The sequence below is a fragment of the Diabrotica undecimpunctata genome, chromosome 8, assembly GCF_040954645.1.
Source record: "Diabrotica undecimpunctata isolate CICGRU chromosome 8, icDiaUnde3, whole genome shotgun sequence".
NCBI lineage: Eukaryota > Metazoa > Arthropoda > Insecta > Coleoptera > Chrysomelidae > Diabrotica > Diabrotica undecimpunctata.
Window position 1 is genome coordinate 65,137,093 of NC_092810.1, and position 19,916 is coordinate 65,157,008.

At 31.5% G+C, this 19,916-nt stretch overlaps 1 protein-coding gene across 3 annotated transcripts in view; it reads right to left on the reverse strand.

The window, feature by feature from the left end:
* Positions 1-4,447: 4,447 nt before the first annotated feature.
* Positions 4,448-19,916, reverse strand: part of Unr (cold shock domain-containing Unr) — an 88,252-nt gene continuing 72,783 nt past the window's right edge. For all 3 annotated transcript variants that reach the window (XM_072540403.1, XM_072540402.1, XM_072540405.1), the window contains one exon: positions 4,448-10,166. In XM_072540403.1, coding sequence (XP_072396504.1) covers positions 9,998-10,166 — 169 coding nt within the window. In that variant the 3' untranslated portion in view covers positions 4,448-9,997. The remainder of the gene's footprint in view (positions 10,167-19,916) is intronic.

The window sequence follows — 19,916 nt, forward strand, 5'->3', positions numbered from 1 at the left end:
AATGGGAGAGCGACTCACCACAGGAAGCACAGCAAATGGCCTGTATCGATCAGAAACCGCCAGGCTTTGAACTGACCCGGAGTACATGGACAACGCTAAACAGAATAAGAACAAGAAGCGGTAGATGTGCTGACAGCTTACATAAATGGGGAAAAGCCCTTACTCCGGAGTGTGACTGTGGTGCGCAACGACAGACCGTCCGTCACATTGTTGAAGAATGCCCCCGAAGGCGGTTCCCTCGAGTTTTTGACGAGTTCCTGAATGCGACCGAAAATGTTTTAGACTATATTAATGCATTAGATGTTCGTTTGTAATACTCCATGTAATGTTTTATATTGCTTTTTAAATATGTGTTCTTATTGTATGCCATACGATAAATAAATAATAAATATGTTTTCTTTCATATAAATATACTGTCTCACTGTTACCCATGCATGGGTAACACTGAAACAAATGACAACTTGACCTTATATATCAAATACAAACTAAACAAACCGAGCAATTTTCAAATTTGACTTTTTCTTTTGTAATGAACGCATGTGAGAGTACAATTCTGAAGAAATTTTGTTTATATATGTCATAGTAGTGGACTTATGGTTAAATGAAAAAAAAAACGTGACTCACTGTTATTACATATTTGGCAAATATAGGAAAAGGTTTCAGAATCTTAGAGAGAACGCCTCGTCGGCGCAGAGAACAGAGAGAGCGCGCATTCGGAGAGTAAAAGAGGGAAGACGTAAACGCTCGGTTTGGTGATAAGGTACAGTCTTGCTCAAAAATTATTTTATTTTAATTTATTATAACATCTCGGGTCGGTAGGTAGGTATCATTAGGAAGGTAATGAATTTATTGGGTTTTTAAATGCCAAAATTTAAATACTAAGAAACATTTGGATATAATACAAATTATACAAATACCTAGTATGGAGTCATTAGCAAGAACTATTTTGTTGAATTTGACGTAATCCATTAATGTCTTTTTAATCGTAATCAAGTTATACAGGAAGGTAGGTATTATTTAAAAAATACGTCAAACATTTATTTCTTATTCATTAGCTTTTTTCCCTAAATATATTTATTTTTACACTAAATAAGTAAACAATAATAATGAAATAAAACTATAAAGTAAATAATTTTATTAGAAAATAAAAACAAGTTAACATAAAAGAAGCTAATTATAACCAATAAATAATGTGAAAATATGACTGCTGTTATTATTGTTTTAATGATAGATTTCAAAGCCAAAAAATTACAATGTTAGTTACAAATTTACTATAAAGAATAATAATAAAAATTCTACAGTAAAAACAGATACGTTAGCTGGATTTAATAGTAATCTCATGACTATGGCAGGTTTCGTGGATATTACAGTGGCATTTGATAATGTTAACCTAGATGTTTTAACGAACAATTTAATTTTGATTGGATTTCTTAAACAATAATTAGCGAACTTTATAAATAACTACTAGCTGTACACAAACAGGAAAATGCATTTAAAAATAAATCAAGTAACGACTACATCTAGAACTACGAACCTTGGACTTCCCCAAGGCAGTATTTTAAGTCAAGTTCTGTTTTATTGCATTCAATGGATGCCAGTATTAAACTAGTAAAAGTATTATATTTACAGATTGTAAAAGTGTCGTAGAGAGACTAAAAAATATAAGTACGTCCAAGAACTTAAATCATCTAGAAGCCATCTAATTAAAATATTTATATATATATATATATATATATATATATATATATATATATATATATATATATATATATATATATATAAAGAGTATAGAGCCTTAGAAATGGACAGAAAAGAAAATTTTTAAATTTCGCGAAGATAGAGCAATAAGATATAATAATTAAGAAGAGTAAAATGTTTACAGAGGCTCAACTCCTGAAAAATCACTATCAGACTCAGAATTATCATCACTGAAATCACTACTACTGTCTTCGTCAAGATAAATCAATATTTCATCAAAAACTAAATCTAAAACAGGTTCTTTTTCCCTAAAAAATTGTTCGAAACTTTTAGCGTGTTCACACCGTTTTTTCCACTCTTCATTTGAAAAAATTCATAGCAAAAACGATCCAAAGAACTAAACTTAAAGTCAACGTTTTTATCTTAAGAGCGTTTCTTAAGAACTGCCCATACTAATTCTATGGGGTTATCTGGATGATACGAAGGCAGTCGTAATACCGAATGACCAGTATTTCCCAGTATTCTGTCAATTTCCTACACCTTAAATCTGGTTTTATGGATACTTTTACCATCTCTTCTGAAAAAGGCAGTTTGCGTTGTCTAAGCCACTCTTTCATTACATTTTTCGTTGAACTCATATTAGGACACTTTTTCAACTTGCACGTTGTGATAAGAAGCATTGTCAACAACCAGTACACTACGTGGAGGAAGATTGGGAATAAGCATTTGCTGAAGCCATTTTTTATAATTTTCGTAATTCATTTCACTGTGGTAGTCACCTGTTTTTGTGTTTGATTTAAATTTCAAATAAGCATTTTTCACAAAACCGTTTTTACCACCTGCATACACTATTATCAGTCTCTGACCTTTTGAAATCGGAGCACGTAATCCCTCATTGGAATTGTCACTCCAACTTTTCGAGTGATTATGGGAAGAATGAATGTAGGTTTCGTCCATGTATATGATCTTCTCTTCTTGGTATTTTTTAATATCTCAAGGAAAGTTACGTATCAACTGTTGGATTTCCGGTTTTTCCATTAAGTTTTTTATTAGTTTTTGTTTTTCTCCAACGAAACCCTATATCCCTCATTGCTTTTCTCAATGATTCACGTGAACCATTGTAGTTCTACTCAGTGGCAAATTTTCTATGTACTCGTCGTAAAGTTGGAACTTGTTTTTCGCCAGTACAAAAATTAATAATAAATCGACGAAGCACCCCTTTGTCGCACTCATCCAACTTAGATTTTAAAGCCGACTTACTTCTTTTTTTATTTGGAGTACTAAATGTTGATGCAGTACCATCTACGATGCACTTTATTTCCTTCGAAATGGCTTGTATGGCGGATAAACTTACACCTGTTGTTCTTACAACACGTTTTTGCACTTGTTTTAAGTCTATTAGAGGTACGTTGCCCCTTGCTTCTTGTTGCATAAAATGCATAACACTTGCTATAATTTTTCGGCTTTGACCGGACAAAACTGTCCGATTTAAATTCCATTTTACGTCACTGGGACTCTCTATTCTTTAAGAAAACTCTGCCGCAGACTGTACCGACCGAAGCACCCCTTTGTCGCACTCATCCAACTTAGATTTTAAAGCCGACTTACTTCTTTTTTTATTTGGAGTACTAAATGTTGATGCAGTACCATCTACGATGCATTTTATTTCCTTCGAAATGGCTTGTATGGCGGATAAACTTACACCTGTTGTTCTTACAACACGTTTTTGCACTTGTTTTAAGTCTATTAGAGGTACGTTGCCCCTTGCTTCTTGTTGCATAAAATGCATAACACTTGCTATAATTTTTCGGCTTTGACCGGACAAAACTGTCCGATTTAAATTCCATTTTACGTCACTGGGACTCACTATTCTTTAAGAAAACTCTGCCGCAGACTGTACCGACCGAACTTTACACGTTGAATTGTTGACTTCGACTGGTATATTTCCGATAAATTTAGTGCGCATCAGGTGGGCGTGGCGATTGTAAGATTTTCAAACTTCTTAATATGTTTGACAAATAATACCCAGTTTCCCCTACTCCTGGCGCACTTTGTAAATACTCCTTTCAGAAACACCACGCATTTCGGACAGAAACGTTATATTTGATAATAAATCATTACCACGGCGATCCAAATGATAGTTCGTAAGATTAATGGTTATTTGCTTTTCTGAAACGTAGCCTGCGTTTCCATGGAACAAGTACGTGCGCCATTACTAAATGTATTAAAACTCGTAAAAATAACACAACCGACACTATAGAAATAATCGCAAGTTACTGCAACTCTATAGATTTTAACACTATCAGATCATTATGGGAAACGCTATTAAATATGTTTTCTATTCCTAATAAGTAATTATGAACCGACTAAAATCCCATTATTCATTATGGTAGTCATTAAAAAGAAATTGCTTACTATCCATGTTGTTCGTGCAACTGTAGAGCTGTACAAACTGGTACGGGGTTCCAGAATCTTGGAATGGGTATCATGAATGAAAGAAAGATGAATAATTATCCAATTGGCTTCAATACGACCGATTTATAACAGACGGTCACATAAAAAAACTTCGGCCAAAAATTTGCCAAAGACTTCAAACGTTTTATGGAGATAATTTTCTACAGCTTCAGCGATTTTTTGTATGTAAGGGGCGCTTCTAGAGAGCAAAAAATCAATTTGAATTATTTTTTGAACTATACCAAATACTAAATAAAACTATACCAAATACCATAAATAACAGAAATAAAAGACATTTATAATAGTTCACTTATATATTTACTTCTTTCAAAATTAAAACAATTTACAAATAGAAAGATAATCCACATTGAATAAATGTTTTGTAATCATTTTTTCAAGAACTGCATCACAGTACCCACAGCAACGCAAGTTAAACAAAAAACGTAAAATTACATTACAAAATTACTTAACTACATTAAATAAAAAAAATAGATAAAAAATGGTTGAGATGAAGATTTTTGTTTATCGATATTTAGAAATGAGTTATTTTGGTTGGTAATGAATAATTTATCACAGAACAACGTAGCTTGTTTTGTTATCTAATAACTCACTATTATCCCATTCATGGATATATAAAAGTCAGTTCATATTTTACAACAAATATATTTCCATATAATATCCAAGAATGGTTCTAATTTACAAAGTTAATTTAAAGTTCATCGTGACATACTGAGGTTCTTAAAATTTATTTACACAACTCCAAATTGTTCCAAACTCCGCGCTTTTTGATTTAATCAATTAATATTATTAAACGAATTTGAATATTGTACTAGTTTAGATCACATATGTGTTAATAACAGCAAACACAACATAAAAAAGACGTCTAACAAAACACAAAAATTTCGAATGTATCACATTGCAAGAGCTGCATAAAAATAACATATTCATACAAAAAAAAACCCAATATAGTTAAGATAGACGCACCAACGTAATACTTAATAAATAATTTAATATTTGAACAATAACTTTGTAACTAATTAGTCGATAATATTCAAATTTGTTTAAAATATTACTACAGACCGGAGAATATTAAACTGTTTTAAACAATATGAATGATGACAAATATATGCGATTAATATTTTTAATATAGTTTTTAATCTATGAGTGATTTTCTTTAAAAGAATAGTGAAAATTTATAAATATCCCTAAAATTATCCGATGGTCTTCACTACACAAGACATAAGCCAGAAAAATATGGACATAATCAACTACAATAATAATTAATCTAGCCATAACAGAGATATCACGATACTTTTTGCCTAATTCTCTGAAAAACTTCCGATACGAAATGAAAATGGGCGATCGATAGAGAATTAAAAAGTACTCTCAATATTGTCAAAACCAGATTTGCGTCATTGACGCGGTTCATAATAAAGCTTATATGTATTATAATTTGAAGGTAACGGTTGTTAAGCGTTTTTTTATCAGATTTCTCAGCTAAACTGAGCTTTCATTTTCTTTACTGAAGTTAAAAATCACACTGGAACAAAGTGCATGATATAATTTGTTCGGCTTCATTGAAGCGCTTTTCGTCCAATCAAGAAGCTATTTTGCGACCCTTCAGAGAAACACCACACAGAGGTGAAAACGGTATAGTAACTAGACGAAATATATTGACATTAGAGATAATGTTCAAAATAAATATTCTTTGGTAACATAAATTGCCGTTTTCGCCATCAGATCCAGTAATATTTAGACCACTCATACGTAATGAGAAAGCTCAAATACTCTATTTCCATTTTTGAACACAACAATGAGAAAATTGTTTTAGGTGTCGGAACGGCCCACTTACCATTAGAGAAAATTTTTTTCCATACAAAGTAACAGTTGTGCAATAATTAAAACATACTGAATAAATAAGAGTAGTGTAAATGGATCAATAATTTCATTCAACAAATTGGAATCGATGTTACTAATGAACTATTTTGCGCCATATGGATGGTTCTATTTATCAAGGTAAACGAACAGGCAAAGTGTGTGGAGTACTGTAACTCCTTTGTATATTCATACGGAACCTCATTGGGTTCCTCATTCTTTGAAAATTTAAGTATATTGCAATTTTTTAGATGTGGGTTGTAATATCCTTTTGAAACACACACTATAATACTGTACTGCAATACTGGAGCCATTTTAGATTAACTTGATCAAATAATAAACGGATATTTTTAATATATGGCGCAGTCGCGCATTTATCACCTAACTTTTTCTTCTGGGGTGCATCAAAAATGAGAATGAGAAGAAATGTTACACTTTGAGTTTGGCAACATGATTAGAAGAAATTGAATTATGTATTCAGCAACAGAATAAACTTTTAACTTCGTATTTCACTACGTTTCATTATATATTTCACTGTATAAGTCATAGTAGAGAGATTTGTATATGCTGTATAAAGATACACACAAACTAAATTACGCCTGATGTAAATTTTGTTTAATTTCATAATATAGTAGTCCTAGTATATAAAGCACTAAATTATTTTGTATTTGTGATCTTTTACATCCTCTTATAGTACCAAATGCTCTTCCAGGCATAGACCTGCAACTGGGTTATTAATTTATTAATATTGAGACGACAAATATACACTAGAAAATTTCAGGAATATTTAAACTTCATATTTAGTTTGTTAATTGTAATATGTTAATTTTAAACAATAATTGTTTGGAAGCTTTCAATGAATTATAGGATTGAATAAAAAGATGATGTAACAAAGCACTAAGTTATCCAACAGAAAGTTCCAAACTGTTTTTATGAAAAAAAAAAAAATGTAAGTTTCCAAAAAAAAAAAGAAAGAAATTCATAATTATATCGACAGGAAATATTTCACACCAAGCAAACACCAAGTATAAAAATGGTTCATTGTAAAAACTTCTAAATCAAATCCTCTTTTAACATCTTAAGAGAATAATTGTTATCAAAGTCTTAGGAAGATAGTTGATGTATAACATATGAATTGAAAATAGGAAGGATCATAACTCAGCGGTAGAAAGAGTAGGAGGTGATTCGTAACTCAGTTTTGTTCTACAATAAGGCAGTTAGATAATTTATTTTAGAATTATAGATTCTAAAACTTCTGACTCACATATTATAATATTTGAACGAAATGGTCCTTATACGGCGACACATATATTCTTCTCAAATATGATTCTTATCTAATATGATTAGATGCATTATGCATTATCAATCATATTGTAAATATGCTGTTTTTGTCTGTCAAAATCTAATTACATTTGGCGCTTGCTCGTCTAATATGTTTCACAATCTCATGACCTCTAGAAATATACATGCGTGAACACTTAAGTAAGCATTAAAAACACTGACAGGCTACAGATTTCACGGTAACTTTTCCATCCCCTATGGCACCAGCGTCATGAGATAATGAAACATCTACAGCCATTTACACAGTGAATTTCTTCTGACGATCAGAAAGGAAAACTACATAAACATTTATAATCATATCTAATTTGCCTATTGCGGTGAAAATATTTGCAAATATATAGCGACCCTAAGTATTTAGGAATAGCTCCACAAATTCTGGCATAAAGAGCTGTTGCGGGTACTGGCAGACTGCAAACTAATATTACACCTAAACGGGTTCTAAATAAAAATTACAAAAGGTCTTATAATGTACAGTTTACTTATGGATGCAGTCTTCTCTAGATCATATTCTAATACCTTAACTCTGTATCCTAATAATAAATTCATTGTATTTAATATTTGTCAATGGATTATCATTTTTTTTTTTGGTTTCTAAGCAGTGTTTAATTTGTTTTAAGTTTTAAATTTTTATCAAGCACAGCATAACTTGTTTTTGTTCACAATTTCAACATGTATAAATATTAGCTACTACTATTGGTGTATATTTTAACCAAATTTGACCTTTGTTTAGATTTTGTTGCAATTGTAGTGGAGTATTTTTTTTTAATTCCCTTTAATAATCGACGAAGCAGATTGCCATAGTAAATTGTAATCATTCCAGTCTATGCTACTTTCGAGTAAAACTATACTGTACAAATTTGGAGATTTCTTTTATTGCGAGACTATTTAGAAACTAAATATTTAGTTAAATTTTTTTAATATTATTTGTTACTGATTTATGTCCATGGTTATGACCTGTCGAAAATTAAAGTTAATGGTAAAAAAATTCACATTTAACAGTCTGCTTATACTACATACAAGGCAATATCCACAGATATAAACTGCTTTTGTTTAGAAAACTTTTATTATTTAAACCTTTTGCTCTAAACTGGAAACTATGCACCAAATCTTCGCAAACTATAGGGAAAGTTGAGTATAATTCTTATTTTGGACTCCACTGAAGGAACTTCTAGGCAAGAATATTAAATAAATAAACCGTTAAATATCATTACGCGATTTTTGTCTACAATTTAAAAATTTCTGCAAGAATCTTACCAGTAGGTAACAATAATATTGATCTATGAATTACTCCTATTTCTTTTAAACAATATCTATCAATTATTGTATAAAAATGTTCTGTAATAATGCATCAACGTATTACACTTTTAAAAAGCTGTCAGTAAAAAGTCCAACATACTTTAAATTCTACGCCTTCAATATCGTTAGAGGTTCATTTCTTGATCAGGTAAACACTATAGTTATCTACCAAACATTCGATATAATAATACAAGTATAGTACAGGTTAAGATACAGTGTTCGTACGCTTTTCAAGGGTGTTGGCACGTGCCGATTGTGCTTTATAATAAGAATAATGTGGGGCCTTAATCAGCACGTGCTAGATTAATGGCGTCTAGCATTAAAGGGGGTTTATAGTTGTAAAAAGATTTAAAAGTAAAGGCCATAAAACACCTATCTTGGCATGCACTATACTGCACCGACGCATGGTAAGCAGCACACCTCTCGCAATACTAGTAATATATTTCAATGTGAGGTAATATACGAGCAATGTACTCGCTAATGCGTAATCTAAATATGAATCGCAGCATGCTGCGTTAGGTGAATTGTTCTACACTGGATCGTACATATATGTCCTATGGATGAGACGTTTTACACGTTGTTGGGACAAGAAAGTTATTAATAAAATTAAAGTGCATCATGCGCTATTATACAAAAACCAATTCAATTGGATATTTAAAGAACCTGTAAGACCTAAATAGCAACAGTTGCACTAACAAGAAACAACCGAAAAATATTTTACAGTAAATATATTCAATGAGGTATTTTCGAGAAACAGTATAAAGTATGTTTACCAACTAATACTAACTAATTTGGGATAAGTTTATGATTCACTGTAGATATGCTAACAGATGTTAAGCTAATAACACACTTGTTAATTATGTTAACCGATCCTATTCTACATTCATTTGTTACATTCCGAAGTGTTTCATTTTCTAAGTGATTATGATGAATATTTTCTAAAGGAACTACACCTAAATTTGTTTAAATTGTACTATTTAAATAATAAATGATACTTCTTATGATGAATTTTTACTAATGAAAAATATTAGACCTGCCTATTCCTACTAGGTAAAAACTATATACTATATTAAAATATTCTTTGCAGAAATCAAATTTAGTTATTATCAAAAAGGTGTTTAATTCACATATAAACATTTAAACTCGTATTATTATTCTTGCCTAGAATCGAAAAAAAAAATTGTTCTTACTTATATATGGCTTAATTTATATAATACATTACGTTATTCCAACTCCAATGCTACGAAACAAGAGTAGTTAGTTACTAGTATTTTTGTATATGACATGAATGAGAATGAATTAACCTTTGACTAAGCAGTGTCTATCAGAATTATTATTTAGGTACGGCACCAGGTATACGTTTTACACGTGCCTCTGTTAAGAATCCCTTGGAACCATCTGGTCCTTTCGGTTGACGAACCACAGTTAATTTAGGTCCAGTGTCATCTACTGATATGGTACGTAGTCTACTGATTAGTCTTTCTGGTCTAGCTTGGACATCGCTAAAAAAAAAATAACGATTGTTAAAATTATATTGTACAATATATTGTAACGAATATGCTTGTGCGACGCCGCTGGTGATCAGAAAGCATCACCAGTTCATCTAAAAAGAACAATATGAAAAACCAAACATCCATAGAAAAGTTATTATAAGTGTGTTACCTCAAAAAGATATGTAGCAGTCAATGATATTAAATATGTAAAGAAACTTACGACAATGGACATTCAGCCCTATTCTGTAACTACAAATCGAATAGAAATGAGTCAAATCGAATAGAGGTCAGCAAGTCGGATCGGAATTGTAGGAATCGGTATTCTGTAACTCATCTCGACCTCTACTATCGGAATGTTGTGTAGAAATTGATTTCGACTAGACAAGCTCTGTCGAGATCAAGTTTCGACATCGAAATTGGTCTTGACGTTTGTTTTGACATTTATTTGTTGACTTATTTAGTCTGACATTTTTTAATATGTGGTGTTATTTATTTAGATAAAGTTTACTAAATAATTTAACTGCTAAGCATATGCCTTTTTCTTTCGTGTTCCCCTTGCCATTTTGTATTCTTGTAACGAACTATTTAAACTTAACCAAAACAAATCAAAACTACTTGACGACAAGCTTGAAATATAATCTTCTTTTTTGATAAATTTTTGGCGCGCCTAGCCTTTCCAGTTACATAACGTCACAGAACACTTATTTCTCTTTTTAGTGCGGGGTTGCCACCAACTTCTGAGCGCGTCAAGTAGAAGTTGACGTTTTCGATTTACACCGATTACGATGTAAGTTACAGAATGCCAATCCAAACACAAAAACGACGCGATAGATATCCAACATTCCGATTTCAGGTAATTACGATTCGACTTGGTCATTTCTATTCGATTTGTTAAAAGTTACAGAATAGATCTGATTATAACGGACATGTGGTAATTGTACATGTATATAAAAAATATGTAAAAAACTTAAGTAAAAAACATTAATTTGCAGAGAACTAAAAAGATCATAAGATGCACTTCCAACAGTATATTATTAGTTAAATTTAATTTTAACTTTAGGTAACATTATTAAATTGATTAAGATTGAAATATAGTGATATTTAAAAATATAATGAGGTTACCACTCTTAGCTGCTGCCGGTTAAATGGAAGCAACAAGTAGAAACCACGCCAAACAACGAGAAAAGACAGTGGCCTTGAGGTCAAAATATGACAGAACAGCAAGGCGTATTGAAATAGTCTACGTTGTGGCTGAATAGCCAGCCAACAGGTGAAGATTGATTCAACTTCCAACAGTCCAAGGTTCATAACATTTGGAACTGAGACTAATAAAGATTCTATAAATCAATTTTAATTATAAAATTTTGTTAAACTATTTGATCAGAAACAATTATTTCACATATGTAAATGTAACATTGACAAAATAATCAATAAAATGTAAGTTGAATGAATCTAAGTTAAATAAAGTAAGAAAATATTTTATTTTATTTTTATTTGAAATTATTTAATATGAAAATATGATAGAACATACACCTTAGGGGACAATTTTAAAGTAAACAACATATTAAGCCTAATATCCGTTCTCTTATTAAGAGCGTTAGGGTGTTTAAGTATTGAACACATTTCCAAAAACTGCCTTTTATATATATATATATATATATATATATATATATATATATATATATATATGTATATATATATATGTATATATATATATATATATATATATATGTATATATATAAAGAAAAAAGAAGTACTTGTGACACGTTTGGAAAAAATATATGAATATGTTTTGGATGGGTTGGAGCCATATAAATAGCCCCTTTTATTGACTCCAACCCATCCAAAACATATATATATATATATATATATATATATATATATATATATATATATATATATATATATATATATATATGTATACATATATATACATATACATACATATATACATTTAACTAATAATTTAATTTTGTCTAACTTTTTAGGTTGCGTGTCTGGGACGACTTTATTGGATAGTACCTTTACCTCTTTGACCATGAAAATAGCTTATGTTCAAAGAAAAGGTGGGGACGGACTAGGATGAAGACCAGCTATCAGAAGTGAAACATATATCGTCTCTTCGTAAGAACGTAGGCTTCAGTCAAAATTTGACGAAATTGACTTATTAGTACAGATCTACTAAAAATCAAAGTATCTATCGCGTGAACAAAGATCTATTACGTTAATAATAATAGTCGCTAAGAGATGGCACCGAGTGACTATATTTGTTTGGCGCGAATGTAAATAAATACAACATTTTCGTATGAATACAGTCTGAAGTTAGTTACGCCGAAGACTGTGAAGCAATTGCGTGTTTACTTCTGGTCAAGGACGACCGTTCTTATATCTACGACTGGTTTTTGTGAAATTTCCCTCTAAAATAAGGACCCTTTTTTAATTAGGTCAGTGTTGTTGAGAAAGTAAGTACAATCTTATGATATATTTATATTTTACGTTAAAAGTGAAACTGGAACAAACCATGAAGTGGAGATATCCAGGAGTGGCTAGTATACCTGTTGAATACAAAGCACGTGGTGTTCGTGTGTATTAAGGTATAAAAAATGCTTATTAAAAGCTTAAAATTTTTATTTTAAAGAAGATCTTTTCGGAATTGAATCATTCCATCATCAGTTTAATAAAAAGTTGTTAAAAACATTGTATGGCCACATAAAAACATTGGAATGACATCCGTATTAAAAAACACTTAATTGTTTGAATACGAGTGAGACACAATCCACGCATGTTGGAGTAGCGAGTCTAATTTTTAAACAGTGTTGCAAAATTTCTGTTACATAATTCCTTCTAAAACATTAGTCGGATACAAGAGTGTTACATAATGTTTAAATCCACTACAGTTCATTGTAGAATGAAAATTAATATTGCCCCAACAAAACTTACATGAAGTAATCATGTAACTGTTATTTTTTAAACGATTATATAATTACTTGATTAATTAACAAAGAACACTGAATTGAGAAATTGAGATACGACAACAGCGTGAGCTAAATAAATAACGCACTTCAGTAGACAGACAAATAGTATAAACGGTTTGCCCTCTCTACGATTTCCCCTCAAAAGAATAGGCGGCGCTTATCTGTGCAGCAGGTTTAAGGTCAATAAGGTAAGAAAAAATTGTTCAACTTTGTAGTCGAGTACAAACAAATCAGCTAAATGCAATGAGACTCAATGCTAATTGCTGGATTCGGATTTTGTTTAGCGCAAAATGGTGGTTTGTTTGAACATTTAATTGGTTAGAGATTTTTTTAAAAATGCCCTTAATTTTAATTATTTAGAATAATTTTTTTCTTATAAAAATATTTCTGTTTTGTTAATGTTAAGTTAATTGTTTTATTTCCAAGCTACCACAGCTAAAAATCTAGAAGGATTGCATTTAAAACTCGAATATAAGTGTTCGAGTTTTTCTTAAGGTTTACCGACGGAAAGTTGGCGACGAAATAATTTTATGCAAAGAACTGCGCTCCCAATCAGTGTCCGATAATTACCGAATGCCGTCCGCGATGTATCGGTGTATGTGTATGCCGCTTGGCACTGTGAAAGAAGGCGTTGCTTAAAATTTTACAACTCGTCAGGGGAATAATGCGTTGTTGCCACACATAAATTCCTTAAATCAATGTTCTTTGTTAACTAATTAAGTAATTGATAGAATCGATTAGAAAATAACAATTACGTGGCTACTTTATTTGAGTTTTTTTGGGACAATATTAATTTTCATTCGACAATGAACTGTAGTGGATTTAAATATTATTTTAGACTCGTGTATCTGACTAAAATTTTAGAAGGAAAGATGTAACATTAATATAGCAACACTGTTTAAAAGTCATACCTACTCCATTGAGATGGTGACTGCCTCTCACTTCTATTCAAACAATTAAGTGTTATCTTTGTTCCACATACTGAATGACGTATACGGTAGTTGAAAACTTGCCGAATCTGTATACCTACATGTTAAGTTAGGATACAATATTTTTTGTGTGTTAGTAAATGCCTAAATATTTGTTGAAGTAAATGTTTCTCTGCAAAAAGGACTCAAATCTAGTAGGGGTTAACAATAAGATAAAATTTAACCATTTTTACACTTCATAAATTTATCTAGTTATCACAGTTTATATTTAAATATATTTCTAACAAAATTGTATAGGTAATTCCTTTAAAGTAACAACTTATTCGGAGTTATGTCCATAATCATATCTATAAAATTTTAAAATGCCTCTTCTCAAAAATCGTCTTTTTTGACTTAAGCCTACGTTCTTGCGAAGCAGCGATATAGGAAATGCAACGACGGAGAGAGATATCAGAGAAGGAGACTGGAAGGATAGAAAGCTGTGGAGGCTTAAAACGACGAATTCATGATGGAAAATGCCTAAGCAGAAAGAAGATATAAATTGTACAAATAAATTGAAATATTTAGGAACAATAATAACAAAAAAAAAACTGAAATCATAACAGAAGCTGTAAAATATATAAGATCAACATGGAGCCTTACATGGAGAATTATGGAATAAAAACCTAAGAATGATAAAAAAGATGATTTCATAGAAAGAAATGGAAGAGTTACAGAACGAATATGAAAAAATCCGTAAGGTAAAACTTAACTTTCTGAGACAAAGTTTGTAAATAGCATGAACAGATAAATGGAAACTAGCAAGAATATTGCGAAAAATATCCATCTAGTGGATATCTATATTTAGAGATACAGAAAACCATATATTACCATGGTATAATATAATGTAGACAGAATTTCCGAACCTAAATGACACAAGAAACTCCTCTAAAAAGGTCTCCACCGGGTAGAAGACTAGGAGGTACATCTATAAAAAGTAGTTCTTTCAGAATTATTCACTCATTTTAATTGGCAACGAATCTGGACCTGTAGCTTTTTCAGTAATTATTTGTTTAAATGTCCGTTTAATTTCTCTTGTTATTTCTGGTCCTGTCTCAATGTGAATATATTTCTTATCTGCATAATCTCATTGATCTTTAAACATTGTCCTATATAATCTTTACAACTTCTTAACGCGTCGTGTATATTATAACGTTTTCAAATGTCTACTATTGTCTTTTTTTTATTATTTTACTTTTTATGTGGGCATTAAAGCTCTTGATATATGTTTACAGCTTTTCAAAATCCTCTCATTTTCCCGTTGATGTTACACTAATGCGAAGATTGCATTTACACTCTCTCTCTCTCTCTCTCTCTCTGCTGACGTACTGAGGATTTGTATTGTAAGGGATTTAATATATATAGTTCATCCCAAACCCTTCTTTCAGTGCGTCATAGTTGATCGAATTCTCTCTAACACATTAAGCTAGAAGTGACAGAAAAAAACGTGAGTCTGTGATTATTATACATAGAACTTAGAAAATGATTTATCGTAAAGCTAATTCTATTCTAATATTCTATCGATGTATATTGGTTGGAGTTTAGAATACGCTAAATAGATATCCAATCAACAATGCGCATAAATATAATTTGACGCAATTGTCTCGATAGTGACAGTACTTTCACAATGTCAACTGATAAAATGATAATTGTCATTCCAGGTTAGTATTATCAGAGATTTTACAGTGAAATTTTGTATTTATTGTCATAAAAATATTTTAAATATACCGAAATATATCGAGAAAGAACAAGGACTAATATTAAAATTATTAAATTATTTTCAATTAGAAAAAGAGAGGTTACGATCCTACAACTGTCAAATTTAACTAAAATGTCATGCAATAATTCTCGACATTCTTAAAATCCTATATGACGTCAAAATTAGTGACGCACTGAAAGAAGGGTTTGGGACAGACTGTAATCATGGTACATTTCAGAAGACAGGCAATTTTAAGATTAACTAAAAGATGTAGAACTAATTGCATAATATATAGCCATTATTAAGTGCGTATATTGAACAGAACTTTTGTTTTTATTTTTCTTCGTTTAACCATCAAACTTACTATCGTATCTGTAATCCACTCTTTATTAATTATGCATTACATTGGTATCAGCTAATAAACGATTTCAAAACTGATAAAAGACCTGAAAATGATCAAGCATCCAGAAAAACAGCAGCACAAATGCAAATGCTAAGTAGCAGACAGAGATTGAATACAAATTTGCTTAATCAGTTAAAGAAGAACTTCTTCTAGTTTCATGACCGTTATCGATAATTGGATATCATTTTGGTTACCATATTCGCAATCGTGACTCTACTGACAGCAGGTCAAAATAATAATATAGTCGATTTTCTGTACCATTGTATTAGATTTTTCAGCCATGATGTCCTTCTTGTACCAGGACCACGTTAGCATCTTTCCCTGAATGATCAGGTGCCAAAGTTCATATTTTTCAGGATATCTCATAATGGGAGAGTATTCCAGCTTGCGTCTTTTTATTATATTGACCAATTGTGTCATTTGGTTCAGCGGTCTAAGGACCTCCTCATTTCTAACACTGCTTATTATTAATCGTGTCGTCTGTATACCCACATCTCAAAGACTTTCAAGCGTTTAAGCATAGCCTCACTAGAGTCCACGGTTCCACCGTAGCAATATGTCATTCGAAAACTAAAGTCAATACTAAGATCGTAGCTGCAAAGTATGTTACTTATTTTTACAAATGTAGCTCAGGTTCGTTCTCGAAAATTCGGCTTTTAATTTCTACGGTTGGATCCCAGCTCTCATTAATATTACTGCCGGGATACACGAGTTTCTCTACTTTGTCCAGTACGACATCTTCGACTTTTATACCGTCATCGTGTATATAATTTTGTTTGTTAACTATCATATGCTTAGTTTTCCTAAGTTCGCTCGTTTTTCTTCGTTGAGTTTTAATCGATACTGATCACAGGTCTGGTTTATTTTGTGCATTAGATTTTGAAGGTCTTCTCCGCAATAAGCCAGCAGTAAGATATCGTCGGCATATTTCACGGTTACACCATTCACAATAATATCTTATGTTGTCTTCACTATAGCTTCTTTAAATATTTTCTCTGAATACAAGTTAAAGAGTAAAGGCGAGAGTATACAGCCTTGTATCACTCCTCTTTTTATATTTATTTCATCTGACCGTGCTAGTGCAACTTTTATCCTTACTACTCGATGCCAGTAGAAAGATAGTACGAGAATTTATAGCAATGTGAGCTCTGGAAGTTATAGTGAGATGGAAATTCAAATAGTTTAGAAAAAAATATATAAACACAAAATATAGTCTAGGAGTCATTTAAATAGTGCCTTAAAAAACAATCTATATGTATTTTAAACAAATATCTTCAAAATTAAATGTACAAAGATCCACACCAATGCAACATTAAACCAAAAACCATCAATTGATTTAACTACCGTCTTAATATTTGCTTAAGTTAACCATGCCATTTAATAACATACAATTCGTCAATGAAAATCCGTAAAGGCGTATCTCGATTTTTGCAACTTTTCACTAGAGCGAAAAAACGGATCTCCGACTTCTATTTGCTTCCATTTCAGAAAAACTGGACTGAATATAAAGTTCTTTCTTTGTGATAGTAAAGAACAATGACTAAGAAATAGTACTCTATCATTTAAATATTGACTAAATTATTATTTTTTGGGGTTAGTTTGAGATACGCCCTTTTGTAGAGCTAGCAACAATAGCTTTGATGTGGGTTCTTAAGATACGCCTTCCGCAAACAACCAGTCGATTTGGATGTTTTTTACTAAAAACTGTTTTAGAAATGAAAAAAACTGCTAATATATTTTATTGAATAGGATTTAAGATGACTGAACAACAATAAAAAATTAATTTATTATTGTAAAGGAAACATAGTTGAAAATACATTCCAAAAAAAAAAACATTATAATTCACAAAAAAGAGTATCAATAATAAGAAAACTAAAATTTATATTTAACAAAAACTGTATCAAAATAACCATTATTAAACACTTGACTAAAACTAAAAGGACGAAGCTAAAGGGTTTCGTCTTAAAAACAAACATATTTAAAAAAAAAATTAGTTTTAAATTTTCATTCCGCTGTATGAGGCAGAGATTTATAAAAATTAATATGTTCTGGTAACCGTATCACTGGTGTGTTACCGGTACAGAGAGTGTTCAAATCTTTATATTTTGCCATCGATATAGGTCGGGGCTCTGTGTTTAATTTATTTAGTGGTTTAGTTAGGAAAGGAGTATTTTGTCGCTTTAGAGTGACTGATCGATAATTTTCTTCTAGGTGACTTGTTTTAAAGAAAATTTTTTGTAAATCGTTTTTAGTAACTTTGAACTCTGTTACCTCTGTCCATTTAAAGCCATTACCTTGATCATCTATTCGCAATGACCTTATTCGAAGATTTTCGCCTAAAGTTTTAAAATCCCAAAAGTCCCCAAAACTAAAGGTATGTACCTCATAGGGCTTAGCAAGTCTTGCAAGACGAATAACAGGTGTTAACTGGGACGGAATAAACAATTCGCCCGCTTTTTTTTTGCGACAATAATGCGACTCTACTCGCGGAAAACGATTAATATGATTTTCGATTAGTTTTCTTTTAGCTTCGTCCTTTAGAACGACGTTAGCACATCTAACACCACGATTGTCTTTTTCTATAAAGCCAGTACTATCCATTTTAGTTAGTACAGTACGAATGGCTTTTTCACTTACATTTAACGTATTCATAAAAAATGAACGACACACCTGGACAGTGTTTCCATCCAAAGGAAGAAAAAATAAGTTAGTGTTCTCACGCCTAGATTTGAGATTTGAAGTTGTGCAAATTTTTTTTTTAACTTGTTTAACGTGCCGCGCAATATATTCGCGTTGGAGTTGTACATTAGCCAATTTATAGAAGTTATCAAATATTGATTGCCTAACTTCTTTACTAAACTTACTGCAATTCCTACCGCCCTTTTTACACCACTCACTGTTACAGGATGAACCTAGTTTACGTCCGCTAACAGTCTTTTTGGTGTCTACTGAAACATATTGAGCACCACTTCGTCGTAAAACTTGAGCAACTCTCTTTTTATTTGTTCTCGTCAAGACTTCCCTTTCATATTCCTTTGATGCACCTTCTACGTTGTAATCTTCGGGCTTTCGATTATCGATCTTCTTTTTTTGCGATATCTCCTTTTTGACACAAACGAATCATCACTGGAATCTTGGTTGCGATGCTTATCACAAGTAGGCAAATCCTCCATGAAATGATTCCAGCAGAGAAGGATTTGACAACGGAATTGACAACAGGAACTGAACACTTCTCCTTTGCATTTTGGTACTTCACAGCACTGAGTATAAGTGGGATCGTTTGTATCGCTTAAGTCTATATCCGAGTAGGGATCGCCGTTGTTTAAATGGTCACTTGATTTTTTATTATTTTTTTCACTATTATCTGTATTATCTGATTCCGATCCAATCTCGGTGTTTGTCAAAGGTTCATTTTCTTCACTCGAACTGCCACCACAATATCCTTTCATATCAAGGATGATTCCAAAATACCACCTTTCATTATGTAGCATTTTAACACGTGTACCGTTTTTAAACGTATCGTCCTTGTTTACCACCTCTAGTTTATTTGTACATACCAAACATATTGAGCGATCCCTCCATTGCACCAAAACTTCCATCATAGTGTACCTGTAATTAAAATACGTCTATTAATCAATCAATTTTGTTTTGAATACGATAGTTTTAAATGTAGTTATTTAGATTTTATCTAGTTTTTAGTATTGTTTATTTTT